General features: G+C 54.3%; 1 protein-coding gene across 2 annotated transcripts; it reads left to right on the forward strand.

The window, feature by feature from the left end:
• The first annotated feature begins 7423 nt into the window (after positions 1-7423).
• Ap5z1 (adaptor related protein complex 5 subunit zeta 1) lies at positions 7424-25920 on the forward strand. Of its 2 annotated transcripts, XM_004671323.2 has the most exons (17): positions 7424-7526; positions 8029-8163; positions 8356-8542; positions 12435-12579; positions 12813-12922; positions 13288-13456; positions 14470-14610; positions 14949-14986; positions 15057-15219; positions 16763-16944; positions 17921-18063; positions 18348-18488; positions 18963-19074; positions 19638-19735; positions 24176-24308; positions 24383-24597; positions 24729-25920. In XM_004671323.2, the coding sequence occupies exons 1-17, from the start codon at positions 7486-7488 to the stop codon at positions 24997-24999; spliced, it is 2424 nt and encodes an 807-aa protein (XP_004671380.1). In that variant the 5' UTR covers positions 7424-7485; the 3' UTR covers positions 25000-25920. The 2 variants fall into 2 exon arrangements, with proteins under 2 accessions (XP_004671380.1, XP_044999900.1); XM_045143965.1 differs by lacking the exon at positions 7424-7526 and having other exon boundaries at positions 8036-8163; positions 8420-8542.
• The last annotated feature ends 1952 nt before the right edge of the window (positions 25921-27872 follow it).

Raw genomic sequence — 27872 nt, forward strand, 5'->3', positions numbered from 1 at the left:
TAATTCAATTTGGAAAACTGTTAGAAAAGGATTTTCTCATACAAACCAATATAGGTGGTGGAATACTCTGCTTTCCCTGAAACCCTCAAATTTCCCCTTTATACCCGAAAGACTTAACTGGCCCAAGGGACATAGTTGTCTCTAGGATGGGCACCCTGACTTGACCCTGGCCTTCCCTTGCCCCTCGAATAGCTAGCTTACTGTGTGTTCTATAATAAGCCAGAAAGCAGCTCTGAGTCTCTCTTCTGGAAAAAAGAACCTTACATGGTGCACGGGAGCATCGCCATCACAGGTAGTGAGCCGTCACCACAGATGCTGCCAGGGGAGACCCTTGTGGCTTAGGATAACAAAATTTCACCCACAGCCTCGCCTGGGGCTGCTCAGAATACCTCTGCTCAGAAGCAATATTATTTTATTTGTAAGAACAATTCAAGTTGTTCCAGTCGCTGCTACAAAGACAGGGTCGCCCTTTCGACGGGGCTCAGCTTTGGAGGCTCCCTCACACGTGCTTTGGCTCTCAAGGTTGCGGGCATAACTGGTCTCCACCTGCCATTTCACACCCTGCTCCGTACAGTTCTCCTGCCTTCTCAGTTCCTCCCCAGAGCTTGTCCTCATGTAGGTCTTTAATGCTCAGGACTCGCTGCCTGCCATCCACGTGCTTGCTGCTCACACTGCGGTCTGGGCCAACGCATCTGCCCCGAGTGGTTTGTTTCAGTTGTGTGCAGTACTGGGGATGGAACCCAGGGCCTTGAGCCATGCTAGGCAAGCACTGCTGCTGAGTTACAGCGCCAGCCGTCTTTGGACTTTGTATTTTGAGACAGGGTCTTGTTTATGTGCCCAGGCTAGGCTCGAACGTCCCACGGTTGCAACAACCCGAGTGTGGGACTGTAGAAGGGACGGTCCTGTTTGGAAACTGCTGCTTCTTTCCCTCTGTCCTCCCTGTTGCCAGTCCCTGAAGCCACAGCTGCTTGGCAGAGCGGAGTGTTGCGACATGACCACAGACGTTTCTCGTGAAGTGAAAAAGCACACCCACTCGCTGACCCTGCTTAGGGAGAATAGTCCTACACTCACGTTAAGCAAAATGGCTCCTCCGTGGCCCTGGAGGCTGCTTTTCAGGCTTTCTGTTCTGCTTTCCCACTGCTGTGAGCTCCCTTCTCCCAGGCCTCTGCCATCTGGGCACGAGTCGGGCATAGGGTTCCCCCGGAGGTGGCAGAAAGGTTCTTGGAGGGGGGAATGGAAGACCAGAGGATGAGACAGGTACTCGTGGGAGACTGAGGCAGGCCTGAAACGAAGCTTTCTCCTTCCCACTGGGAGTCACAGGATGTTCCTAGCCTCAGCACCTAGAGGCTGGTGGCTTCTCCATGTTGTAGGAAGGCCTGAAGGGCAGACATTTGATGTGTGGCCATCTCACTCAGATGACTTCCTTGACTCTGCCTGCGTGTCACTAGCAACTGGAGGAACCCCAGGACCCCTTCCCACAATAAGATCTTTATAATCCAGCAATATTTGGGGGCCTCCAAGGAACCCTCCACCTCTACCCTACGTACCCTAGGAAAACCAGAGAGCCTGAAAGAACCCTTCTTTTGCTTTTGGTCTGGAATCTTGTTTCTGAAATCACTTGCTCATTTGATTTGCCCTTTACGTGTCAAAATTAAACAGCACACAGGGACCCTGGGCCGTCTGAGTCAGGACAGTGGCCCTCGGCCGGGCCTCAGCTCCCTCACGGTTTCCCCTGCACCCAAAGCACTTGCCGCGAGCAGAGCAGCCTGCAGCCCTGTCCAGGACCCTCCCCGCTCAGCAGTATTCGTCGCCTCCTGTCAGACTCTCCACCTCCTGCAGCTGCAGACGGCGCCTGTGGCTCAAGTCTGGATTAGATGACCAGATCTGTTTTTGAATTGGTTCAAAACATGGGGATTTAAAGTCTAATATTTTAAGTTTGGCTTCTCTCACTTTTTCCCTTCCTAACTTCCTTTCCAGGGAGGCATTTTGGATGTCTGGAATACCTTAGCTTGACTCCTGATCCAGGAAAAGGTGGTGGGGAGGACAGGAGAGAGCCGAGCTATGTAGTAGGTCTTGCCTTGAATGTTGCCACATCCCTGAAGGCCAGTGGCTCTGCACGCATGAGGGAGGGGCTAAAGCCAATACTGAGATTTTCTTATCTGAACGATAATTCTCCTGTAAAAATATTTTGGGGAGGGGGGCGGGTGTTGCTTGGGGAGTATGTGTGCGTGGGTGAGTGTTTTTTTTTTTTTTTTTTTACAGTGGCTGTCTAAAGTGTTTTCACATTATGTTTAATCATCAGTGCTTTAAAAAGCAGTGGTATCCTATAAAGTGGGAATTTGGGTTCTGTGGTGTGGGGCTTGCCCCACATCAGTGGGTGATGGTCCCATCTGGGGACAAGGGCAAGCTCTGGGATCAGAAAAACCAACCGACCCACATCAAAAAAGCAGCCCCACCTGGGTTTTCATTTCAAATGGGATACAGTATTTTTTTTTTTTATAACGGAGCCATACTTTTTTTAAGTTTGCGATCTGAATGTGATTTTTAACTGTACCAGACGTAAATGCTTCAAAGCTATCACAAAGTTGAAAATTTCTACTTTTTTTTTCATTTATTTTAACTGTTCCTTTATCTATCAAATTGTTGTATGTTGATGGGAAAGTTTTGTTTCTCCTCTTAGCATTTGTTTCTATAACCAGAAATAAAAATTATATATTAAAGAAATGACACCAGGGGCTGTGTGGTCCTTGTAAGTGGGCAACAGCAGAAGGCAGAGGAGCCAACAGGTGGCTGAGACCGTCTCCCTGCTTCCTAGAATGAGGGTACCTGACCCCCGGTGCTCTGGATGGTGAGAGGCAGCTAGTTGGAGGGCTGTGCTTCCGCCTTCTTTCTCCTTGCTTGGTGCATGGCACCTGTGCGAGCACGCGTGTACCCTCATCAACTGTACACCTTCTTTCCCCAAGACAACATCTCCCCAAACCTGGGACTCCCCATTTCTCAGTCTGGCTGGCCAGGAAGTCTCAGTCTCTGCCCTTCCCCCAACACTAGGGTTACAGTTTTTTAGGTGACTGGTTTGATTTTTTAAAATATTTATTCATTTGAGAGAGAGAATGGGTGCACCAGGGCCTCCAGCCACCGCAAATGAACTCCAGACACACGCACCACCTTGTGTGTCTGGCTTTACGTGGGTCCTGGGGAATCGAACGCACTCCAGTACTTAGGCTTTGCGGGCAAGCGCCTTAACCACTGGGCCGTCTCTTCAGCCCATTCCTGGTTTTCTGTTTGTTTGTTTTTTGTTTTTTCCATGGGTGTTAAGGATCAAACTCAAGGCCTCATGCTTGGTCAGCCCTATTTTTCCTCGGCAGACAAAGGAAGAAACTTGTGTGGGTGTCTGTGATTTTTGAGACTGCCAGCCCCCAGAAGTTTTGGAAGTTCACATCCATGTCCAAGCCCATATTTGCAGCTCTGAGGATAGATTCAGATCAGGCCAGGAAGGAGCCGACCTCTTCCTACTTGGGCACAGGTGGGCCAGGGTATGTATGCAGGAGCCCTTGCTTGTCCTAGGTAATCAATGGTCATGTGTGCAGATGCTGATCAAAGCCAGACAGACCTGGGTCTGAGTTCCCACCCTGGAACTTTCCAGCTGCAGAGCCCCAGGATGCCATCAACTTTTCCCAGCATGTAGAAGTGGGACCCACCTCCCAATGAGGATGGGTGTGGGTTGCCAGGTCCTGGCAGGAAGCTGGACCCCTCCTTGACAACAAGACAATTTTTACAGCAGACTTCCTCTGACAGGATTTATTTTTTAAAAATGGGCTGGAGAGATGGCTTAGCGGTTATGCACTTGCCTGTGAAGCCTAAGGACCCCGGTTCGAGGCTCGATTCCCCAGGACCCACGTTAGCCAGATGCACAAGGGGGCGCATGCGTCTGGAGTTTGTTTGCAGTGGCTGGAAGCCCTGGCGCGCCCATTCTCTTTCTGTCTATCTGCCTCTCTCTGTGTCACTCTCAAATAAATAAATAAAAATGAACAAAAAATATTTTTAAAAAGTCCTTCACACATTTAACTCTCTTTTTTGGTTTTCAAGGTAGGCTATCACTCTAGCCCAGGCTGACCTCAAACTCACAGCAATCCTCCTATCTCTGCCTCTTGAGTGCTGGGATTAAACGTGTGTACCACCATGCCTGGTTTTTAAAAAATATTTTATTTATTCATTTGACAGAAAAAGAGGGGAAGAGAGAGAGAGAATGGGCAAGCCAGGACCTCTAGTCACCGTAAGTGAACTCCAGATGCATGCGCTCCCTTGTGTATCTGGCTAATATGGGTCCTGGGGAATCGAACCTGGGTCCTTTAGCTTTGCAGGCAAATGCCTTAACTGCTAAACCATTCCCTCCAGCCCCCATGCCCAGTTTGAAAACGATTTTTTGGGCTGGAGAGGGCTTAGCAGTTGAGGCACTCCAGTTCTCCAGTCCCCATGTAAAAGCCAGATACACAAGATGGCACATGCATCTGTAGTTCATTTGCAGTAGCTAGAGGCTCTGGCGTGCCCATTCTCACTCTTTTTCTCCCTCTCCTCTCAATAAATAAGTAAAAATAAAAAATACTTTTTAAAAATTTTAGAGATTCAGACAGCTAGAGTGAGTATGGGCACACCAGGGCCTCTTGCCACTGTAAACGAACCCTAGCTGCATGTGCCACTTTGTGCATCTGGCTTTTACATAGGGACTGGAGAAATCGAACCCAAACCTGCAGACTTTGCAAGCAAGTACCTTTAACAACTGAGCCATCTCTTTCCCACCCACGTTTGCCATACATTCGGACGGGTCGCGCCCGGTTTCCCAGCCTCACCGTGGTCTGCAGTCACAGCCGAGGCTTGTGCATTTCCTTGCCTTCCTCCGGCCACTCCGTGTCTGCTGTAAGAATCCCTGCTGTTGCTACTTCGCTCAGGCTGGCCTGGATCTCGTTCTGTAGCCGAGGGTGGCCTGGAACTTCCTTGCCTGTGCCCTGCCTCCTGCGTGCTAGACCTCCGGGTGTTGGTCAACATCCCCAGCTGATAGGGGATACAGATCCTTTTGTTTTTTGGTTTTGATTGTTTTTTGTTTTTGTTTTCCCCCTGGAGTGCTAGGAATTGGATCAGAGCCTCTTACATGCTAGCCAAGCACTTTGCCACTGAAATATAGCCTCAACCTGGGTCCATAGGCTTCGTAAGGAAAGCGCCTTAACTGCTAAGCTAGCTCTCCAGTCCCTGCTTTTGCTTTTGCTTGAGACCTCCAGATAACATTTAAGAAGTGGGCCAAATATTACTGCAGGTAAAATTTCTTTGTGTGTGTACGTGTAGAAAAAGGGAGATTGGCCAGGCATGGTGGCACACACCTTTAATCCCAGCCCTGGGGATGAAACCAGACCTCCCACACCATAAGCAGATACTCTACCACTAACCACGCCCCCAGCCCCTCACTGGGGGATTCTAGGCAGGAGCTCTACCACTGAGCCACAACCCCAGCCCCTCACTGGGGATTCTAGGCAGGAGCTCTACCACTGAGCCATGGCCCCCAGCCCCTCATTGGGGGATTCTAGACAGGAGCTCTACCAGTGAGCCACACCCCCAGCCCTTCACTGGGGGATTCTAGGCAGGAGCTCTACCACTGAGCCACACCCCCTTCTCCTCACTGGGGGATTCTAGGCAGGAGCTCTACCACTGAGCCACGCCCCCAGCCCCTCACTGGGATGTTCTAGGCAGGAGCTCGACCACTGAGCCACACCCCCCAGCCCCTCACTGGGGGATTCTAGGCAGGAGCTCTACCACTGAGCACGCCCCCAGCCCCTCACTGGGGGATTCTAGGCAGGAGCTCTACCACTGAGCCACACCCCCCAGCCCCTCACTGGGGGATTCTAAGCAAGTTCTCTTTTTCTCTCTCTGTTTTTTTTTTTTTTTTTGGTTTTTCAAGGTAGGGTCTCACTCTAGCTCAGGCTGACCTGGAATTCACTCTGCATTCTCAGGGTGGCCTCGAACTCACAGCGATCTTCCTACATCTGCCTCCCGAGTGCTGGGATTAAAGGTGTGTGCCACCACGCCTGGCAAGGTAGGTTCTCTTAACACCTAGCCATGCCCCCAGCACCTCACTAGGGGGTTCTAGGCAGGAGCTCTACCACTGAGCCACACCCCCAGCCCTCACTGGGGGATTCTAGGCAGCTTTACCACTGAACCTCACCCCCAGCCCCTCACCAGAGGATTCCAGGCAGGTGCTCTTCTGTGAGCTGTCCTGGGAACTGAGGTCTGTACCACAGAAGCAAGTACATGCCCCTAACAGAAGACAGGATTGCATATTGTCTCACTCCTGTAGGTTCAGGCCCAATGTAGGCTGCACAGCGCGTTATCATACGGGATCCTCACGGTTGGAAGTGTCAGCGCCACCTGTCCGCAGTCCTATCACCAGGGTCCAGCACAACCTTGGCACCCAACCTACAATTCGTTAATGATTCAGCCAGTTGCTCCGTCTGCCAGACAGTGACGGTCTACGATTATGGTAAGGATTAAGTCAAGATTTGTTTTTTTTAAAGCAGTGCATGATAACAAATGATAGGTGCTAAACACACATAAATAACTTAAAAAAAAAAAAAAAGAAAGGCCCTTGACGCAAAGGATTTGCGGCCAGTCTGGACTTCATCTTGTCTCAAAACCTCAAGGGCTTGGAGGTGGGTTTGCACAGCGCTTGTCTAGCGTGCACCAGGCGAAGCTCGATTTCCAGAGCAAAAAAAAAAAACCGACTACCACGCGGTTCCCAGGGAGAAACCCTAGATTGTGCTCCGAGCCGGGCCATACTTAAGCACGATCCCTTCGCGGTCATGAGACGCCTGGCCGGGTGCCGAGGTCCACAGTGACCTGCCCCGGGGGAGGCGCGGGGGCGAAGAAGTGGCTAGGGCCGCGGTCCGAGGATCCCAGGCCTGGTACCACGCAGGAAGCCGGCCGGGCAGACGGTGAGTCCGCCGCCCACGGGCCACACGCCATCGGTCTCCGCGACACGGCGCCGCCAGCCCGCCAACAGCCCGCGAGGCCACGCCTCCCACGTGACGCAGCAGGCGACGGAGGCACGGCGGCCACGCCCCTCTCACGTGACACAGACAGTGGCCCGCCCCTCACGTGATGCAACACGGTAGCCACGCCCCTCCCGTGTGACGCATGCGCGGCGGTTCCGCCCCACGTGACGCAAACACTATGGTCACGCCCCTACCACGTGATGCAGGCAGTGGCTCCGCCTCCCTCCCACGTGATGTGTCACGTTAATCACGCGAGCCCTCCCACGTGACGCAGCACGTTGCTCACGCCCCTCGCGCGTCACGACGACCCGGAAGCCCGCTGCTCACCCGTGAGGCCGGGCTCTCCCACGTGACGCGTCTCGGAGGCGTGGCCGTGCCGCGGGACGCGCTCGCTCCCGGAAGTGCCTGGTCGCGGCGGGGCGCTCGGCGGCCGGGTCTCCCGCGCGGGATGTGGCCCGCGGGCGCGGAGAGTCTGATCCTGCAGGCCAGGTGCGGCCCGGGCAGGGTTGCGTGGGGGGAGGACGGGGGGAGGTCCGCTCTGCCGAAAGGACCCGTCGTGTGGCGCGAGATGGGGTGGCCGGGAGCTGGTCCCCCCAGCTGAAGTCGACCCCCGGCTCCCAGGGTTCGGGGAGCTCAGCTCGGGTGTGTGATGTGGGGAGATCGTCTTGGCCGTGGTGCCTGCCCAGGCTCAGGAAACACTTGTGGTGCTGGAGAGATGTCTCAGCGCTTAGGGCACTTGCCAGGTTCGGTTCCCCCGGACCCACGTAAGTGCCGGTGTAGGAAACGGGGAGGTGCAGCTCATCCTTCTGGAGGAACCTGCCTGGACGCTTCTGGCATTCACCTTAAGGCCTTGCAAGTCGAGGGGATTGCATCCCCTTCTCTCCAGCTCCCAGCTTTCTTTTACTGGCTAGGGACAGTCCCCCAGCCTTGGGCAGTCCTGCCAGCTCAGGGCAGCACCGCCGCTGGTTGCCGACACCTTTCCCTTACTCAGGGGGATCCAAGACGAGGAGCTGCAGCGGTTCTGCTTCCGGGTCAGCAAGCTGCTGCAGGAGGACCCGGGTCCAGCAGCTGTGGATGCCCTGCAGAGGCTCTTCCTGATTGTCTCAGCCACCAAGTACCCCCGCAGGTAAGCGGGCTTTGGGCTGCCTGGGTACAGTGGACCATGGGTACGGCTCCTCTTCAGTGGCAGGTTAATGCCAGTACTCTTGCTACCTACAACCTTGTCCTCCTGCCAGATGAGCCCTGGCTGGCGTTCCTGGGGTGCCAGTGCCCTTCCCATGGGCCTCACATGTCCTCTACTTGGGTCCTCACTCTCCAGGCTGGAGAAGACATGTGTGGACCTGCTGCAAACCACCCTCTGCTTGCCCATGTGCCCCGAGCAGCTCCAGGTCCTCTGCGCTGCCATTCTGAGAGAGATGTCACCCTTAGACAGCCTGGCCCTGTCCTGTGATCGTGCTCAGAACACCCAGCAGCTCAGCCTCGTGGCATCTGTGCTCCTGGCCCAGGTAACACAGTGGTCACCACTCAGAGTGACTGTTCTGTCCTGGGTGGTTCTGGGGTGTCTGGGGAGTATGGCAGGCTGACCTGGGTCCCCTGCACATGTACATATGCTTCAGGGATCTGGGGAATGTTTGGTGGCCATTCCTTCTGACAGTTCCAATTGCTGCCTGGGGTCTGGGATACATCTAAATGAACACCCATCCACCCCAGTCCCCTGCTGACAGCTAAGTCAGGTGTGCTGGGGTCTGGGCTGCATGGCTGACATTCCTAGACATACCCCAGGGCGGGGCCAGTGACTCTTAGAGAGCAACAGCAGTGTGCCTTCCACATGTTTCCACACCACCCCTTGCTACTGTAAGAGGGACTCACCAGAGAGAAAACCCTGTTGGCAAGCAGGCCAGAGCTGGGCTTCCACTGGGCCTGTGCTGTACCTGCCAGAAGACCCAGGGAGCCTTGTGATTTGGTGACTAGGAGGCCACTGGCTGACGGGTCCATAACCAAGAGCAGTCATACACACCACGCGCCTTACCTGCCTTCAGCTCTGGATTCTGCCACACTTGCCATCACCCCTGTTAGCAGTGGACAGCAGCACAAGGAACCTCCCTCCCTCCCTCCCCCCCCCCCCCCCGTTATTTAAGGTTAAATTGCAGGCATAGGACTTTCTCACCTGCTTAACACTCTGTGTGGTTGTTTGAAGGAAGTGTCCCCTATAGGCTCCTGTGCTTTGAGTGCTTGATCTCCAGCTGCTCCCTGAGAGAGCGGTGGGATCTTGCTGAGTGGCTTTGCTATAATACAGGCCAGCTTCCAGCCCCATAGATGACTGGTTCTTTTCTGCTGATGTGGAGTGTGACCCAGGCTTCCTGCTCAGGCCTGCCATGCCTTCTCTGCCATGCTGCTACTTCCTCTCAGAGCTGTAGGCTGAATGAAACAACTAAGCCCTTTCCTCTCGCACGTTGCTTCTGGTCGGTGGTTTTGTCCCGCCAATGAGAGGGTCAGTGCAGCACTGCATTAATCTCAAAGACAAGAAGATTATTCTACTTTCCCAGAAGTATACTTAGGGAAAAAATTGGGTCCACTTCCTGTGGTTCCCAAGTCCTGGGCTGATTGGATGGCCTTAGTGTGGAGACATCAGTTCCTCCAGCCTTTTTGTTTTGTTTTGTTTTGTTTCTTGAGGGTCTCACTCTCGTCCAGGCTGACCTGGAATTCACTATGTAGTCTCAGGGTGGCCTTGAACTCTCAACGATCCTCCTACTTCTGCCTCCCGAGTGCTGGGATTAAAGGTATGCACCACCACACCCATCCCTCCATCCTTTTATCATCATCATCATTATTATTATTTACTTATTAGAGGGAGAGAAAATGGGCATAACAGGGTCTCCAAACATGGCGAAAGAACTCCAGATGCATGTGTCACCTTGTGCATCTGGCTTATGTGGGTTATGAGGAATTGACCCTGGGTCCCTTGAACTGTGCAGGCAAGCTTTAGCTGCGCAGCATCTCTCCAGCCCCCTCCATCCTTACTGGAGGGGCTGCGTCACATCCTGGCCAGGTGGACTCTCCAAGTCTGCAATGAGGGTTTCTGCATTGACCCTTGCCTCTGTGACAGGTGGAGCTTGTGCCTGTGGGAACTGAATATCTCCAGGACTGGTCCCTCGACCTCAAAGAGGAGGTGTTACTACTTTTTGGGCACCCAGTGGTGCAGCAAGGGCAGAAGGAAGCTTAACACCTGGTGACTCAGCCACTCCACAGTTCTGGGTTCCAGGTGCCCGTGGTTGCTGTGGTTTGGGAACAGGAGGAGCCTGCACTGGCAACATATTGGTTCTGTGCTTCTGGGTCTTCCGAAGCCCTGCAGGCTGCACAGCCGGGCCCTTGCATGACCTGGCAATGAATGATGCTCCTGTGCAAGGTGACCCTGTCACTTCCTGCTCTGGCCTAGAACCAGCAGCCTTCCAGGCCTGGGATTGCAGGCCTGTGAATCCCAGCTACTTGGGAATCTGAGGCAGGAGGTCCCAAGTGCAAAGCTTGCCTGGACCACATAGTGTGTTCAAGACCAGCTTGGGAACTTCATGAGCTGTTGGCTCAGAGATAACTGGTATATGGCTCAGTGATAGAGTGCTTGTCTAGAACCCCCCAGTGAGGGGCTGGGGCATGGCTCAGTGGTAGACCACCTGCTTAGAATCTTCCAGTGAGGGGTTGGGGGCATGGCCCAGTGGTAGAGCTCCTGCCTAGAACCGCCCAGTGAGGTGCTGGGGACATGGCTTTTAAGAGAGCTTGCCTACAGTACTCAAGACCCTAGATTCAATCAATCCTCAGTAACTACAAAGATCCACTAGAAGATATCTGTAAATATATGTTTCCTGGAAGAGATAATGGTGTTCCTCATTGTGCCTACCTATGCCCCTCCCTCAGTGACTGCAGCTCCTGTCGCTGTGGAGAGGACCTGCATGTGCATTACATACCTTGCTGAGTTTGTGCAGTAATCTGTTGCCTTATAAAGACTAGCCTTTAGTGGTTAAGAAGGTGCTTACCTGTGAAGCCTGAGGACCTATGTCTGTTCAGGTCCCATGTAAGCCAGATGCACAAGGTGAGTCAAGTGTGCAAATTTGCACATGTGCACTAGGTGGTGCACGTGTCTGGAGTTTGATTGCAGTGGCTGGAGGCCCTTGTACACTAATTCTTTCTTTCGTTTAAAAAAAAAAAAAAAAGACTAGCCTTTCACCTGTGACTAAAGCTCCATTTTATCTGCTCAACTTTAAAAATGCTCTGACAACCTCACACACAGACTCATGGAGCCGCAGGCCCTACCCTCTGGGTGGGAAAGGAGAACGTTAGGACCTGGACTCATCCCAGGATGGGCACACCTGGCGCAAAGCCTGGGCACATCTGGTCAAGCAGGCAGGTATCACATGAGGGCGGTGCCCTGAAAGAAGAGAGGCAGCCCGGCCCGGATTCCTCCTCAGCAGCCTGGTGCTCACTCATTGTCACATTAGCAACCTGGTAGTGCCCCCCCTGAACTACAGGGTGTGGTTCTCGTCCCTAGGATAAAACACCCAAACAGAAGCAGCAGCTGCTGGAAGGAAAGGGTTGATTTCTGCTTTCCGATTTGGGAAGTTGCATGGTGACAGGCCAGAGCAGGAAGCCGGGTCACTTCTGCACATCACGGGAAGGAAGTGGTCTGAGTACTGGGTATGGGGCTGAGCTATGTGACCCCAAAGTCAGCCATCAGTAACACACCTTCTCCAGAAAAGCTTCCCTTCCCGAAGGCCTGAGAACTTGCCCAGGCTGAGTTGCCACCTGCTGGGGACCATGGATTCAAAACTTAGGAGCCTGTGGGAACATTTTTCAAACCACCGCACACGGACAGCTCCCTCTGGTGTCTGGAGAATGAATGTCTCCAGGTTGGCAATGAGGTTCAGTGGGTCAAGTGCCTGCCTAGCATGCACAAAGCCCAGGATAAGTTTCTCTAACTCCACGTAAAACCAGTGTCACAGTCCATATGTGCAATCCCAGGGAGACTGGCCGGAGGGTCAGGATTTTGAGGTCAGCCTGGGTTACACAGGACCCCATCTGTCTCGTAAATGAATGAACAAATGAATAGACCAAAAAAAAAAAAAATGTGTTTTTTTGGCTTTTCGAGGTAGCATCTCACTGTAGCTCAGGCTGACCTAGAATTCACTCTTTAGCTCCAGGCTGGCCTTGAACTCTCAGCTATCCTCCTACCTGTACCTCCAGAGTGCTAGGTTTAAAGGTGTGCACCACCACACCCAGCGGCAAAAGTTTTTCTTAAGGAGACAGTGACTGTTTCCCAGGGAGTTTCCTGCAAGCTTCTGATGTTGGGGTCTCACTCCCACCCGGGGCAAGTCTTTGCTTCAGCATGGACCCTGTTTTGCTCTGAAGGGTGACAGAAGAGAAGAGGTCAGAAGCGTGGGCCAGCATATCTTCACGGTGCTTGAGAGCCGGCCACCTGAGGGGTCTAGTCTCAGGCACCTCCTCCCTGTCCTGTCCAAGGTCCTGAGCCTTGCCCCGGGCGCTCTCCAGGAAGGTAAGGGGAGCCCCTTCCCAAAAGGCCCTTCTTCACAGATGGGCTGGGGTGCGGGAGCTGGGGGTGGGGGGCTCAGGTTGCCTACTGAGCCCTCCACAGCTTGCATAGCTCGTGTCCGGGCCGTGGGGTTTTGTAGAGTCCTGTGCTCTGAGCGAGCGCTGCTCAGTGAGCATCAGGTGGGGCGCAGGAGTGCATAGGACTTAACATCCCTCACCAGAAGCCCCTCCCTGCAGACCAGACCAACCTGCTCAGCAAGAGGCTGGTGGACTGGCTACGCTACGCCAGTGTCCAGCAGGGGCTCCCACACTCGGGGGGTTTCTTCTCCACACCGAGGACCCGGCAGGTGAGTTCCAGCTGCCGTGCTTCTGCCTCCTCCCCCACCACCACCAGCCTTAGCAGGCAGGTTCCTTGGGTCACTGCACTGCCTGTCGTTACCTTTGTTCCAATAGCATCTTTAGTTGCTGCCTCCAGATCAGGAGGTCTTCTGGGCAGTCCAGCCACAGTTCTCGGCTTGTGTGGCCATTGTCCAAGGCCTGTGAAGGACACAGGACGTGTATGTGACCTGGGTTCTGAGCCATGTCTCTGCAGGTCATGGTGGGTGGTGCATGTCCTCGGGCCACGCCGGGGCTCAGGGTCGTGTGGAGGGACCTCTCTACCTGCCCTCTTGAGTAGCTCGAGAGCCCGCCAGCCCTGTCCTTGTCCCCACAGCCTGGCCCCATCACAGAGGTGGACGGAGCAGTGGCTTCAGACTTCTTCACAGTGCTCTGCACGTGCCAGCACTTCACAGAGGACCAGTGGTTGAACGTGCACGCCTTCTCCATGCTGCGGGCATGGCTGTCACACAGTGGCCCTGAACACCCAAGCAGCCCAGAGGCCGGTGCGCCCAGGGTGGGGCAGGTGGGAGGCAGGTGTGCCCCAGATGCACAGCGCAGGGTGCCGTGGGCCGGGCACAGGTGCCCTGGGTCGGAGCTGAGACACGGCTGGCATTTTTGGGCGATTTGGCTGAGCTCAGTTAGCTCTGGTGGCCCTTAGGTCATGTCATCTCCTTCTCCCTACAACACACACACACATTTCCAGAGAAGCCAGAGGGACTGTGCAAAACAGCTCTCCATGGGAGGCAGCCTCACTGCATTCTGTCTTGTCTGTATACGTTGGCTTATAGACAGTTAAAATGGAGCCAAGCATGGTGGTGCCTGCTTGTGATCCCAGCGCTTGGAGTGTAGAGGCTGGAAAATCAGATGTTAAAAGGCCAGGCTGGGATGTCTGAGGCTCTGTCTCAAAAGCACACAGAACAAGGCAGTAGTCAGGCTATGGTGGCACACACCTTTAATCATAGCTCTCAGGAGGCAGAGGTGGGATTTCTGTGAGTTCGAGGCCAACCTGGGTTTATAGAGTGAGTTCTAGGTCAGCTTGGGCTAGAGTGAGACACTACCTTGGAAACACCAAAAACAAAACAAAACAAAAAAAATGGCCAGGCGTGGTGGTGCATTCCTTTAATCCCAGCACTCAGGAGGCAGAGGTAGGAGGATTGCCGTGAATTCGAGGCCACCCTGAGACTACACAGTGAATTCCACTAGAGTGAGACCCTACCTCCAAAAAAAAAAAAGAGAAAAAGAAACCAGCAACAAGACAGTAAAATTAACTAACAGCCAGCTAGCACTTGGGGCAGGAGCACTGTGACTTTGAGACCAACCTGCACTAAGACCCTGTCTTCATAAACAAAAAGTAAAACCAAGAAACTGAGTGCATCCTAGACTGTGTGCATCCTTTGCAGGGGAAGGTTCAGACACTGAGTAGGCCGCCTAGCCTCTGGGAGGCTGTTGGAGCATGTCCCCTGCCCCTCTTGCCTGTCCACATGAGGATACTGAGCATGCCCACTCTGTCCTGCAGATGACAAGTCAGAGCTGGAGGGCTCTACCCTGTCCGTGCTCTCCGCGGCCTCCATGGCCAGCCACCTGCTGCCCCCTCGGGAGCGGCTCCGGGAGGTGGCCTTCGAATACTGTCAGCGCCTCATTGAGCAGAGCAACCGGCGTAAGTCCCCAGGCTGACTGGCCCCTGGGTCCCCAGGCACAGCCCTCCTGTGGGTGGGGTTGCGGTCCCAGATCACACTGAGTAGCCACCTAGAGGAGCCAGACGTCCCAGCCGGCTGTTGTGTCAGGAGCCTTTCTGTATCTGAGGACAAGTCCAGCGCTGTGCTCCTAGTACGTCCCCTTCGCATTTTGCACGCCAGTCGGCACAGGTCTGCCCCTCATGTCCTCTCACGTGACCGCCCACTCTCCTGGCCTGCAGCTTGCAGAACACAGGCTGCCCTCTCGGGAGGCGGTTGGGAGGCAGCGCATAGACAACAGGTGGACTTTCTTCCTTCTCAGGAGCCCTGAGGAAGGGGGATTCCGACCTGCAGAAAGCTGTAAGTGGTGGGCCGGCGGGCTGGGGCTGGGCGCTGCCTGGCTCCTGGACAAGCCCCAGTGTCCCCGCAGTGCCTGGTGGAAGCCGTGCTCCTGCTGGACGTGCTGTGCCTGCAGGACCCCTCCCTCCTGTACCGCACACTTTCCTGCCTGAAGGCCGTGCTGGCGCGTCTGGGTGCTGACCCAGGCAGTGTGCGTGTGCTGGTGCCCCTTGCCCAGTTCTTCCTGAACCATGGTGAGTTTAGGCATGGAGGAGGCTCACCATATGAAAGGCAGCTGTCACCCCGCTGGTCAGAGTGTTGTTTTTTGGCATTGTCTGTGCTAGTTGATGTTGCCTTTGCATTATCATTTGCTTTGTTAATTAGCAATACTGGCAGGTGAGCCAGACCCTTCATGTGCCAAATAAGCACTGAGCCACGCCCCCGGCCCCTCACTGGGGGATTCTAGGCAGGAGCTCTACCACTGAGCCATGCCCCCAGCCCCTCACTGGGGGATTCTAGGCAGGAGCTCTACCACTGAGCCACACCCAGCCCCTCACTGGGGGATTCTAGGCAGGAGCTCTACCACTGAGCCACGCCCCCAGCCCCTCACTGGGGGATTCTAGGCAGGAGCTCTACCACTGAGTCACACCCCAGCCCCTCACTGGGGGATTCTAGGCAGGAGCTCTACCACTGAGCCATGCCCCCAGCCCCTCACTGGGGGATTCTAGGCAGGAGCTCTACCACTGAGCCACACCCCAGCCCCTCACTGGGGGATTCTAGGCAGGAGCTCTACCACTGAGCCACGCCCCCAGCCCCTCACTGGGGGATTCTAGGCAGGAGCTCTACCACTGAGTCACACCCCAGCCCCTCACTGGGGGATTCTAGGCAGGAGCTCTACCACTGAGCCACGCCCCAGCCCCTCGCTGGGGGATTCTAGGCAGGAGCTCTACCACTGAGCCACGCCCCAGCCCCTCACTGGGGGATTCTAGGCAGGAGCTCTACCACTGAGCCACGCCCCAGCCCCTCACTGGGGGATTCTAGGCAGGAGCTCTACCACTGAGCCACGCCCCAGCCCCTCACTGGGGGATTCTAGGCAGGAGCTCTACCACTGAGCCACGCCCCCAGCCCCTCACTGGGGGATTCTAGGCAGGAGCTGTACCACTGAGCCATGCCTCCAGCTCCTCACTGGGGATTCTAGGCAGGAGCTCTACCACTGAGCCACGCCCCCAGCCCCTCACTGGGGGATTCTAGGCAGGAGCTCTACCACTGAACCTTACCCCCAATCCCTCACGGGATTCTAGGCAGGCACTCAAGCACTGAGCTGTGTCTCTAGCCCTCTTACTGCTTTGAGAGAGCCTCTTACTAAATTTGCTCAGGATGGCCTTGAGCTTTCTCTTTGGCTCATGCAGGCCTTAATCGTGGTCGTCCTCCTTCAACTTCCTGAGTAGCTAGAATTTTACAGGTCTGCTCAGCACACCTTGACGTCTTTAAACAGTGAGGGAAAACCTTGTGCCAAGCTCAGAGCCCTGTTTGCTGTGTTTGGGGCCCATGAGACCCAGCAGTTGAGAACCAGTACCTCCCTGGCAGTGTTGCTTGTGGTTTGTGTGCCTGGGGAGCTCTGTGGTCTCAGGGAGGTCAATGAGCTGTTCCCACACAGAACCGCTCCAGAGCTCTGTGGCATCCTGAAGACTTATACAAGCCTGCCAGCTTGGCAGAGATGTCGGGCCTTGACCTGTCATGGCAGAACATCACCAAGAGAGCTCTGCTGGGGAGCCCGGTGGTTCTGGTATCTTTCAGGAGAGGCGGCCGCTGTGGACTCAGACACTGTCTACCAGCACCTGTTGACCAGGCTCCCCTCCGAGCACTTCCACAGCCCTGTGCTGGCCGTCGAGGTCCTCCGCTTCTGCACGAGCAACCTGGCCCTGTTCGACTCCCACTTCCTCCGCCTTCTCAAGTCATGCTTCCCTAACCTCTTCAAGGCATGTGTGGCCATCCTCGGGCGAGAGACCAGGGGCTCCCCAATCCCTAGTCAGGGTGCAGGGTGAGATGTGAGGATCGGCAGTGCCCACACATCACAACGTAAAAACAGTGTTACCTCAGAAAACACCCTGTGCAGGCAGGAAGCTGTGTGCCTGGCTTTGTGAGATGCCTGGCCTCATGGCTCAGGCTCAGGCTCCTGGGTGCTGTTGCTGAGATTGCAGGTGGGTGTGCAATGCTGGGATTGTCCACGACACTTCTCAGAACATGTGCTTCATTCAGTCCATTCATACCAATCCAATGCTGCTTCTCTTTTTTTGTATTTTACATTTTATTTATTTACTTATCAGAGAGAGAGAGAATGGGCCTGTAGCCACTGCAAATGAACTCCAAATGCGTGCATCTGGCCTACGTGGCTTCTAGGGAATTGAATCTGGGTCCTTAGGCTTTGCAAGCAAGTGCCTTAACTGCTAAGCCATCTCTCCAGCCTGATGCTTCTTATCTTAACAGGTACTTCATGGCAGTTCCTCTTCAAATCACTGACAGGGTCTCAGAGGCTAGCATGAAGACCTAAGTTCAGTCCTCACAACCCATGTATAAAGACAGGCATGGTAGCATGTGCTTGTAACCCAGCACTGGGGAGGCAGACAGGAAGACCCCTGGAGATCACTGGCCAGCCAGCCTAGCCTAACTGGTGAGCTCCAGGCCAGTGAGAGACCCTGTCTCAGTGTTCCTGAGCAACAGTACCCAGGTTGTCCTCTGTCCTGCACATGCACACAGACACAGGCATCCATTTGGAAACTCAGTACTGGGAAATGATCAGTTTCTTGGATGACACAAAAGTGGCTGCCGAATCCAACATAAGAACAAATGACAGCGTAAGGGGAGCGGCCAGGCGCCCCTCCTGGGGGGGGGGGGACACCTTTGTGGCCAGGGCACTTTGTCCTGCCCTGCCTGAGCTGCCACATGCCCCCACAGTTTCTGGCCTGGAACAGCCCTCCCCTTACTGCCGAGTTTGTGACGCTTCTCCCAGCTCTGCTGGATGTGGGCACCGCTGTGGAGATGCTGCACACGCTGCTGGACCTGCCCTGCCTGACCGCCACCCTGGACCTGCAGCTCAGGTGAGCTCGCTCCAGCCCCGCCAGGCACCCCCTCCTGTCTCTTTCCCACACCCAGTTTCCAGGACTGGCGCCCCTTGGAACCTTGCCTCTGAGGAGACTGCAGGGCAGTCCGGACCCCAGGGCTCTGCAGCCTGAGCGTGTGTTCAGCAGGGAGAACCTCCCATTTTGCCCACTGAGTCCTTCCCTGGGGTGTTCAAGCAGGTGTCCCTGGTGTCAGAGGCCAAAGCAGACTGTGGCTGGCCTGTGCCAGCAGCTGCACCCCAGCCTGGCCTTTGTCCTTTCAGGTCTTCACAGACCCCATCTGAACGGCCGCTCTGGGACGTCTCCCTCAGGATCCCCAGCTGCCTGGAGGCCTTCCGTGACCCCCACTTCCAGGACCTCTTCCAGTACCTGCTGCGCACCAAGGCCCGAGGCTCCGCCGAGAGGTCAGGGTCCTTGGCCAGGAATCTCCAGGGGCTCGGTGAGCCAGGCACAGTCCAGGGAAGGGGCTCTAGGGTGAGGTCTGGGTGTCCTGTGTCCAAGACAGGGCTGTGTGTGCACCAGGCATAGGAAGACAGCCCTGGTCCGTTTCTGTGCCGGGGCCTAGAGTTAAGTATGGAGGGTTTCTTGGGCCCAGGGCCCAGGATCAGTTCATTCGCGTGCCCCTCAGCTGGCCCTGGGAGCACGTGTTACAGACGGAGAAACAGGCCTGTCAGGCTGTGGGGAGGTGGAGATCAGGATCCGCTCACACAGGCCTGGCCTGCCGCTGACGTCTCCGCACCTCACCGAGCCCACGGACCATGTAGTCCCAAGGAGCCAGTGAGCAGTGGTCTTTGTGGCTGGCCCCTCCTGGTAGCCGTTGTGGATAGTCACAGGTGAGACCAGTGGGCAGGTACTCAGTAGCCTCGCTGTGTCTCCAGGCTGACATCTCTCCACCAGCTGCTGCAGCCCATGGCCAGCTGCGCCCGTGTGGCCCAGTGCGCTGAGGCAGTGCCCACCCTGCTCCACGCGTTCTTCTCGGCTGTGACTCAGGTGAGACGTGGACTTCCCTCGAGCACCTCGTCCCACTGCACCCTCCTGCATGGTTGCTCTGAAAGTCAGGGGCGGGGAAAGGGCTGTTCACACTCCAGTCATCAGCACAAGGGTGGGCCTGTGGCCCCGAGGACAGCAGCACAAACCAGAGCCAGGACAGTGGGACCCCCGTACCCCAGAGTTCCCATGGGGCAGCGGTTCCCTATTTCTAGGCCCTGACAGAAGAGCAATCTGGCCACCCTGGGCTGGGCAAGACTGCTCTGGCCTGGCAAAGCCAGCTACAGCAGGGAAGCCACGGGGCAGAAGTAGGCCAAGGGAATATGGGGCTGCCCTACCAGGGACCTTTCCCCTCCTGCCACCGTCCTCACTACCCCAAGGACCGCAGAAGGCCTGTCAGGTAGCAGTAGATACGGGAATTCATCTTTCAACATCCCACCCCCTCCACCATGGTGGTCTCGCCACCCCCTTCAGACACCCCCCTGGAGGCCTCACCTCCCAGAGGGTGATAGACGGCCGCAGGCAGCATGGGGTGGACTGAGCCTGTCTCTCGCCCTTGACTCCAGTTTGCTGACGGGGCTCTGATCAATCAGTTGGCGCTGCTGTTCCTGGAAAGAAGTGACTCCCTCTTCCAGGTCCCTCAGTATGAGGCCCGTGTGCACAGGTGGGTGCAGCCCTGGCACTTGTCACCATGCCCATGCCAACAGCTCAGACCCCTGCCTTTCGCTGTTCTTGCTCTGCCCACAGGCTGGGGCCTTCAGCACTGTCCCTTCTCCAGCCAGCCCACTCTAGGATTAGGATCCTGCCACGGTCACTTGAGCCCCACAGCCAGTACCCAGCCTGAATCCCACCTCACTTTGTCCCTCCCTCCTCCTAAGCTTCTTTCCAGGGGTGGCTCAAGTCCCTCTTGCAAGGGCTGCTGTCCCTTGAGATTGTTTTCTCTATTTTAGGGGTTGTTCCTATCCTCTATCTCAGAATTAAACCTAGTGATGAAGGATTTGGGGTTCAGGAGGGGTCCTCCAAATTTCTGAACCCCAAGTTAGGGTTCTGTTCTACCTTTAACAAAAATTGATAAAGGTAGACTCAAAAAGGATAACTTATGAATTATTAAGTTTATTTAGGAGAGAAATCACAAATTACGGGGTTTATTTAAAGGAGATTGGGATCTAGAAAGGAAGGCTGGAACAGTCATAAACATGCTGGAAGTAGGAAACAGACTCTCATGTGGAAAACACTGCATAGTTTATAAGGTTCCTTTTAATAAAAATTGAAGTTTTAAAAGTCAGGTGTGTTGGCACACGCCTTTAATCTGAGCACTTAGCAGGCAGAGAGGTAGGTGGATCACCGTGCATTCAAGGCCACCCTGAGACTACATAGTGAATTCCAGGTCAGCCTGAGCTAGGGTGACACCCTACCTCAGAAAACAAAACAAGTCGGGTGTGGTGGCACACGCCTTTAATCCCAGGAGGCAGAGGTAGGAGGATTGCCGTGAGTTCAAGGCCACCCTGAGACTACATAGTGAATTCTAGATCAGCCTAGGCTAGAGTGAAAACCCTACCTTGAAAAACAAAACAACAAAAAATAGGTTGTTTTTTTTTTTAAGGGAAAGACTGGGGTAGAGTCTCAAGCAGGTGGAGGGAATTCATAAAGTCCACTTCAGAGAAGATGAGGGTTTCACAAAACAGACGAGTGGAGCCTGAACACGTGGAGGACAGCTCGTGAAGCTCACTGAAGAGGAATCGAGGCTTTCAAGGGAAGACTGGAGTAGACTCGTAGGAGCAGAGCCCCAGGCACATGGGGGGTAGGAATTAGGAGCTTGTGTAAGGAATACACATGGCATCTACTGTGTGCTTTCTTACAGAGGAAAGTTAAGAGGGCAAATAGTAAAGCTCGAGGGAAAATATCAAAACAGACCAAGAAATTCAGAGGAGAAATGAGTAATGAAGAGAGTTACACTCATGGTTACCCTGAGTTTAGAGACATTATATCGTTGGAGAAAGACCCCACACTCAAATAGTATGGAAAAACAAAGAGCGTTTATTCTGCAGAATCAGCCAGCATGCGGGGTCAACCATTCATACAAAATGGTGACCCCAAGAGGAGCATGCAGGCCCCTTTTAAGCACAAGTAGGGGAATTTTAGGCGGGTTAGGTGGTCTTTTAAAATGATTGGCTAGGCCAGCAGCAGCAGTACATCTCTGACTGGTTGGGGCAGAAGGCACGAAGGGTTGCGAAAGGGACATGTCTCTAGAAAGTGACTCAGCCCCCAGAGGTGTCCTTTGTGGTTTCTCCCAGAAGTCTTGCCTGCCTCTCCGGGAAACTAAAGCTTAGGCCTAGGTATAAAACTGGAGCAAATTTGATCTTCTCGGCAGCAGGCCTTGAGTTAGTACAAGTGCCCACATGGTAGGTCTACAGCGTAAAGGAAACACACACGTGGTAGATTCAGAGACCAGAGGAAAGTCAGACCCGTAATCAAAGTGAGAAGTCACCCCAAACTATAAAGCAGAGGCAAGCGGAAAAGTTCTCCCAGACCAAAAAACTCCCTCTCACCCAGCCTGAGTGAAGAGAGGCAGGCAGAGTGCAGCGGAGCCCGCAAAGCAGAGCTGAGGGCTGGAGAGATGGCTTAGTGGTTAAGGCACTTGCCTGCAAAGCCTAAGCACCCAGGCTGCTCTCCCCAGAACCTGTGTAAGCCAGACGCACAAGGTGACACATGCACACAAGTTCATGCAAGTGCACGTGTCTGGAGTTGGATTGCAGTGGCTAGAGGCCCTGGCATGCCAATTCTCTCTCAGAGATATAAATAAGAACAAGGCGGAGCTATTCTCAGGAAGAAGACAGCAGCCTTTATAGGCAAGCGGAAGACGGGATTGGTTTGTAGACTTGGAGGGTGGATCCCAGAGCCCTCTCACTTGGGCTGTCTGTCTTAGAAGCATGCTAGACTGGGCAGCAGGGGTTGCTGTAGGTCAGTCTGATAAGACAGGAGTTCCATTTCTGCTGAGAGTTCTGTTCTTGTGCCAGGGTGAGTTGGCATGTGGGGTGTCATCTCCTGGTTCTCTCTGGGCCTCAACCTCTAACTGAAACTGCCTGTAGTGGACAGCTTCATGTTGCTGAGATGAACTTCCAGACCAGGTACAGTTATGTAGGAAGGGATATATTGAAGCTTACAGATCCAGGGGAAGTTTCATAATGGTAGAAGAAGCTGGCCTGCCTTCACAGTCTAAGCAGAGAGAAGCACAAGCCTAAAAGCCAAACGCCACAGCACACCTCAAGAACTCCAGCTAGGCACACTTTGCATATCTTTACCCTGAAATATGAAACCCACCACCACACCTTAAGATCCGCCCAGTGGTACTGCCTCCAGCCAACTGGCTGCAGATGCAAACTACAAACTAATAAAACACTGAATATATTGGGGGCCATCTATTCTGAAACCACCACATTCCACCACTGGCTCCCAATAGATTTATAACCTTCACACATTGTAAATTGTACTCAGTTCAGTATCAAAGGTCCCCACAGTCTTGACCAATTTAAGATAGTAAGTCCTGTAGAATCAAACAAGTTAAATACTTCCAACATATAAAGGCACCGAGTAAACGTTTTCAACTGCTGTAATGCATAGCAAGGAGAGACTAAAAAAATGCAAACTCAGCAACCATCAAACAAACATCAAACTTCTACAGTTCAAGTTCAATACAACCAGAGACTGACAGTCTCCAGATTTTCCAATTCCACCCCTCTAGCTGGGCAGAGTAGCCAGAGAACACTTCCATCCCAGTCCAACAGTGCGCTCCATGGTAGCCCTTGTACATTCCTGGTATATCCAGAATGTCTTCAGGTCTCCATGCAAACCATGGTCCATCTTCCAGAGGCTCCTTCAGCCTATCAGGGCTTCATGCCCCCCCTCATGCCACATCTCAGCAGCAGCTCCTGGAACTACGTGCAATTCACGACCACTCCTCACATCTTTTATGCTTCTGAAACCAATACCAGTTGTGCAGGACACAGCCATATTCTTAATTCAGGGACAAAAATCATAGTCTTGAAAAGTAGGCTCCTTCTCCAATCAACTCTTTCCAAAAGAGTTTGCATTTCTATGATAGTTTTTCCTCAGGCATCCTTTTCATTGTTTTAATGTAAACCAATTGGACCATCTTCCTTAAGATTGCTAATGTGTTGACAATAGCAGCTTTAGTAACCTAAAACCAGTCTCTCTGCCAATAAATGTAACTTGTTGTGAAGTTTTCAGCTTAAAAATCTTAAATCTATCAGTAAAATATCTCTAGCCAAGCACATCAGTCCATAACACATTTAACCTTGATCAAACTCTGGGCTTCAGCAGCAGAACACAGCTAGCCCTTATGCCAGTAGCCCGGTTCCAGCAAAGTCCTCTGTAGTTTTTTCTTCCCCTTAGAAAGCTCATAGGCCAAGCCTCGATTTCCAATAGTGTCTGTACTTAGCATTCTCAAACTCTCATCAGAACAGTCCATAAAACTTGGCTTACCACTCCAGAAGACATCTTCAGTTGCAAGCACCAAGTCCAAGCCCATTCTTTCAAAACAAAAGTTCCAAAAGATCAGCATCCACATGGTCGGGTTCATCTCACCCCACTCTTGGTACCAAGTTACGTAGCAGACAGCTTCAGGTGGCTGAGATGAACTTCCAGACCAGGTACAGGCAGGTCTGAGACTTGAAGTCCTCCTTCTGCTCCAGCCATACAGGACTTCAGGACTGCAGTTGGGCTGGCTTGGAGTCATTCTTTTTGTTTTTGTGAGGTAGAACCTCATTCTAGCCCAGGCTGACCTGGAATTCACTCTGTAGTCCCAGTGATCCTTCCACATCTGCCACCAGAATGCTGGGATTAAAGGCGTGAGCCACCATGTCCAGCCATCCTTTTGAAAGGCAAGACACACACACAGGCTTTTCTTCCACTCAGAGACCAGCGACAGCATAGGCCTGGCCTTGTCCCCTCTAGGGACAGGACAGCATTTTGATTTGGTGTGGGTGCAGCCCTCAGCCAGCTGCTCCTGGCTCTGGGGCGAGATGGGGTGGCCTGAGGTAGGGCCTGCAGCACGTGCGCAGCCCCGGCCTCTGCTCTCCGGCAGGGTGCTGAGCGCCCAGTTCCTGGCCCTGTGTAAGCAGAAGCCCTCGCTGGTGGTGGAGCTGTCCCGGGAGCTGCTGGAGTTCATGGGCAGTGTGAGTGGCGTCCACAGCGGAGCAAGCATGTTCACCTGTGTGGTAAGTGGACGCCCTCTTCTTCCGTGGTCCCAGCAGGCAGCCCAGCATGTACTGAGCCTGTGCTCTGGGCCCAGGTATGGGCCATCGGCGAGTACCTGTCGGTGACCTGCGACCGGAGGTGCACCGTGGAGCAGATCAACAAGTTCTTCGAAGCACTGGAGGCTCTGCTCTTCGAAGTCACCCAGTCCCGCCCCTCAGCCAACCTGCCCAGGTGTCCCCCGCAGCTCGTCACTGCCCTCATGACCACACTGACCAAGCTTGCCTCTCGGAGCCAAGACCTGATCCCCAGGTACCCAGCACGACAGCGCAGAGCCTGAGTCCCCCCAGGGTGGGCGCCACCCTGAGCTAAAGCCACACTAGATAGGGGCTTCGGGGAGCTGGTGCTTGGCAGCTCACCAGCTGGGACTTTCATATCCCCAGGGTCTCCCTCTTCCTGTCAAAGCTGAGGACCCTGGGCCAGAGTCCAGCCGCCAGCCCTGTGTACAGTGAGGAGGATGCAGGAGCCATCCGCTCCCGGGCCACAGAGCTGCTGACCCTGCTAAGGATGCCCAGTGTGGCCCAGTTTGTGTTCACATCCAGTGCCGACATGTGCCAGCCTCGCTATCACCGTGACACCAACACAGCCCTGCCCCTGGCCCTGCGCATGGTCAGCCAGCTGGTGGAGAAGGAGGACGGTGTTCTGCCCAGCTAAAGGGACAGTGACCACATGGACACTGGTTGGGGATTAAGAGCTCAGGTGTCAGCTCAGCATTATGGCTGAGCACAGGCTTAGGTGATGAGAGACAAGTGGGAGGAGAGGCCAGGTGGAGGGTGCGCGTGGCCCTGAGGTTGTGGTCACCCAGCCTTTTGGAATTTTGTCTCCTCTTGTCCCAGTGGCCGGCAGTCTTCAACCTGGAACAGCTGCTACGTGGCCACAAGCGTCGTCCTGGGATGGACAGAAGCCGCTTGCTCTGTTTCCATTCGTCCTTGTTTCTGACAGCTTGGTGGCAGGGGGACACACAGTAACGACCCTTTAAATGGTGTGCGCTCCGCACGGGCCTCCTGCGCCCTCCCAGGCTCCCTTCCTCCCCTGTCATCTGCATAGGGCAGCAGCAGCTAATGCAGCCTGTCCCCAGCTCACAGCTGCAGATGGTCACTGCTCTGGTGGTAGCATCTTGAGGTTGTGGGGAGGCCAGGCGCAGAGCCACCCCTAGGAGTGCTTGGTGTGTGCACTCCCTGCCCTGGGGCTAAGCTGAGTGAGCTCAGAGACCCTTAGAGGCCGCAGGCTGCCTGGAGCTGGAAGTTGATGGCCAGCAGATAGCGCTGCCAGCCTTAAGTCTGATGCCCAGCTCTGTTCCTGGAGTTCCGTGGCCTCCGCTGCATCCTTGACATCCACCAGGCTCTGTAACCTCCTCAGGAAAGGCTGAGTTAAGGCTGTAGATAGGGTTCATGGGGTTTGGGATGGTCCTTCCCCACTTCCTATCCAGGCCTCAAGGATTTCACGGCCCTCAGACCCACCTGCCCAGCCCGGTCTACATGGTCCTTACACGTGTCAGGGTTTGAGCTCTGGGACGTGCGCTTGTTTGTCCCCACCTGGCCTGCTGACCCCAAGCTGGGACTGGAAAGGTGCATTTGGGGATCATGCCCACCTATGCACTATTTTCCCCTGTGAGGGCAGCCACCCCCAGAGCAAGGGAAGCAGTGGTGGCATCTGCAGTGCCCTTGAGTCAGGGGTGTGGCATCCGACTTGTTCACATGCAGGATTCCCACACGTCACAGCTCAGTGTAAGCACAGCATTCCATAGCCATGCTTCATGAACATGCGGGCAGAGATGTTCGGGAACACCAGCTGGAGCTCGCCTTGCTGCCCCCAGAGCCCAGCTGGTGGAGAAGCCCCCCGCCCTCGCTTGCCGGGCTGGAGGGCGGGCTGCCCCGGGCCCCGGGCTCCCAGCGCTGCTCGGGCCCGTGCTGCTGGAACCTCGTCAGGAGCGCTTGACGTTCTGTGTGGCGCCTGGCAACGCGCGCGCTGCAGGTGTCCAGTGGGGGCGGGGGCTCAGCCCGACACCGCCACGCAAGCACGAGGGCCTGACCGCAGACCCCCTGCGCCCTCGTGAAAGCCAGACGGTGTGCCTCTGTAAACAGCATGCCAGAGGAGCAGAGGTCTAGCTATTCTAGCCAAATTGGTGAGCTCAGATTAGTGAGACCTGTCTCAAAAAAATGATATGGGGGGGGGCAATCCTCGGTTTATTGTCTATGGAAGTTGTCAATAAAATTTTCAAATAAATTTTTTAGAAGTATAGATCATTTTTTTTTATTTTTTATTTATTTTTTTTTTTTTGGTTTTTCGAGGTAGGCTCTCACTCTGGCTCAGGCTGACCTGGAATTCACTCTGTAGTCTCAGGGTGGCCTCGAACTCTCGGCGATCCTCCTACCTCTGCCTCCCGAGTGCTGGGATTAAAGGCATGCGCCACCACGCCCGGCTAGATCTTTTATTTATTTATTTATTTTTTTAGAAAAGGAAAAACATGACATGAGCAATTGAGGAAGACACCAGGCATTGATTTCTGGCTTCCACAGGCACACGTGCATGCACACCCACATATAAGCAGACACACAAATTGCTTATAAAGCATTTATTTACTTGAGAACAACAGAGAAAGAGAGGGAATGGTCAGACCAGGGCCTCCAGTCACTGCAAATGAACTCCAGATGTGTGTGCCAACTACGTGGGTCCTGGTAAATTGAGCCTTGAACCAGGGTCTTCAGGCTTCACAAGCAAGCACTTAACTACAAAGCCATCTCTCTAGCACCACCCCCTATCCCCCCCCCCTTTTTTTTTTACATCTCCTGGTTTATTCTGAAGCAACTGTTGAGACTTGCCTAGATGATCGGTAGTCAAAGCCAATGGTGGCTCTCACCCAGCTGTACTCATTTGTTTTCATGTCGCCCCAGGACACCAACAAGTTCTTCTGTGTGATTTCACCTCAAATGTCCTTGATGTGGCAGTAACAAAAATTATTAAGTCCTTTAGATGTCCTGCATGACTCACTGGGGCCACACATCAATCACATGGTGTTCCAGAGGGCAGAGACCGCCATAGAGAAGCAATACTGTGGCTGGGGTCTAACTGTAAGCTGAGCCCTGGCCCTGTTTATTCCCCCTCGGGCAGAAGCGCTCTCTCGCCCAGGCTCCCCTGCAATTCACTGTAGCCCTGGGCTGGCCTAGACCTCCCAGCAGTCCTGCCTCAGCCTCCAGAGTGCTGGGATTAAGGCGAGTGCCAGCATACCCAGCCGTCAGAAGATGGTCTTAAGAGAGATTTTTATTTGCACATGGGGTAGAGGGGATGCCAGGAGGGGAGGACTCCAGGGCCGCTTCTGTCCTGCGGTGGACAGCCCCGCGTGGAAGGAGGGGGGACTCCACGGCCACTTCTGTGTGTGGTGGACTGCCCCGCGTGGAAAGCGTGCTGCCTGCGTGTCTACTGCTATGTGTTTCTCCAGGGCCCCGTGAGAACTCTGCAGCAATATGGGAGCCTTTTCTTCTGTATTGGCCAAGCCTCTGCGGCTAAACAAGATGGTGAAGAGGAGA

This window comes from Jaculus jaculus, chromosome 2 (assembly GCF_020740685.1).
Source record: "Jaculus jaculus isolate mJacJac1 chromosome 2, mJacJac1.mat.Y.cur, whole genome shotgun sequence".
Classification (NCBI taxonomy): domain Eukaryota; kingdom Metazoa; phylum Chordata; class Mammalia; order Rodentia; family Dipodidae; genus Jaculus; species Jaculus jaculus.

Coding starts and splice junctions, on each gene's coding strand:
- Ap5z1 (XM_004671323.2), top strand. CDS start 7,486: ATGTGGCCCGCGGGCGCGGAGAGTCTGATCCTGCAGGCCAG. Junction 12,923..13,287: donor CCACACCGAGGACCCGGCAG/GTGAGTTCCAGC, acceptor TTGTCCCCACAG/CCTGGCCCCATCACAGAGGT. Junction 19,075..19,637: donor TCTTCTCGGCTGTGACTCAG/GTGAGACGTGGA, acceptor CCTTGACTCCAG/TTTGCTGACGGGGCTCTGAT.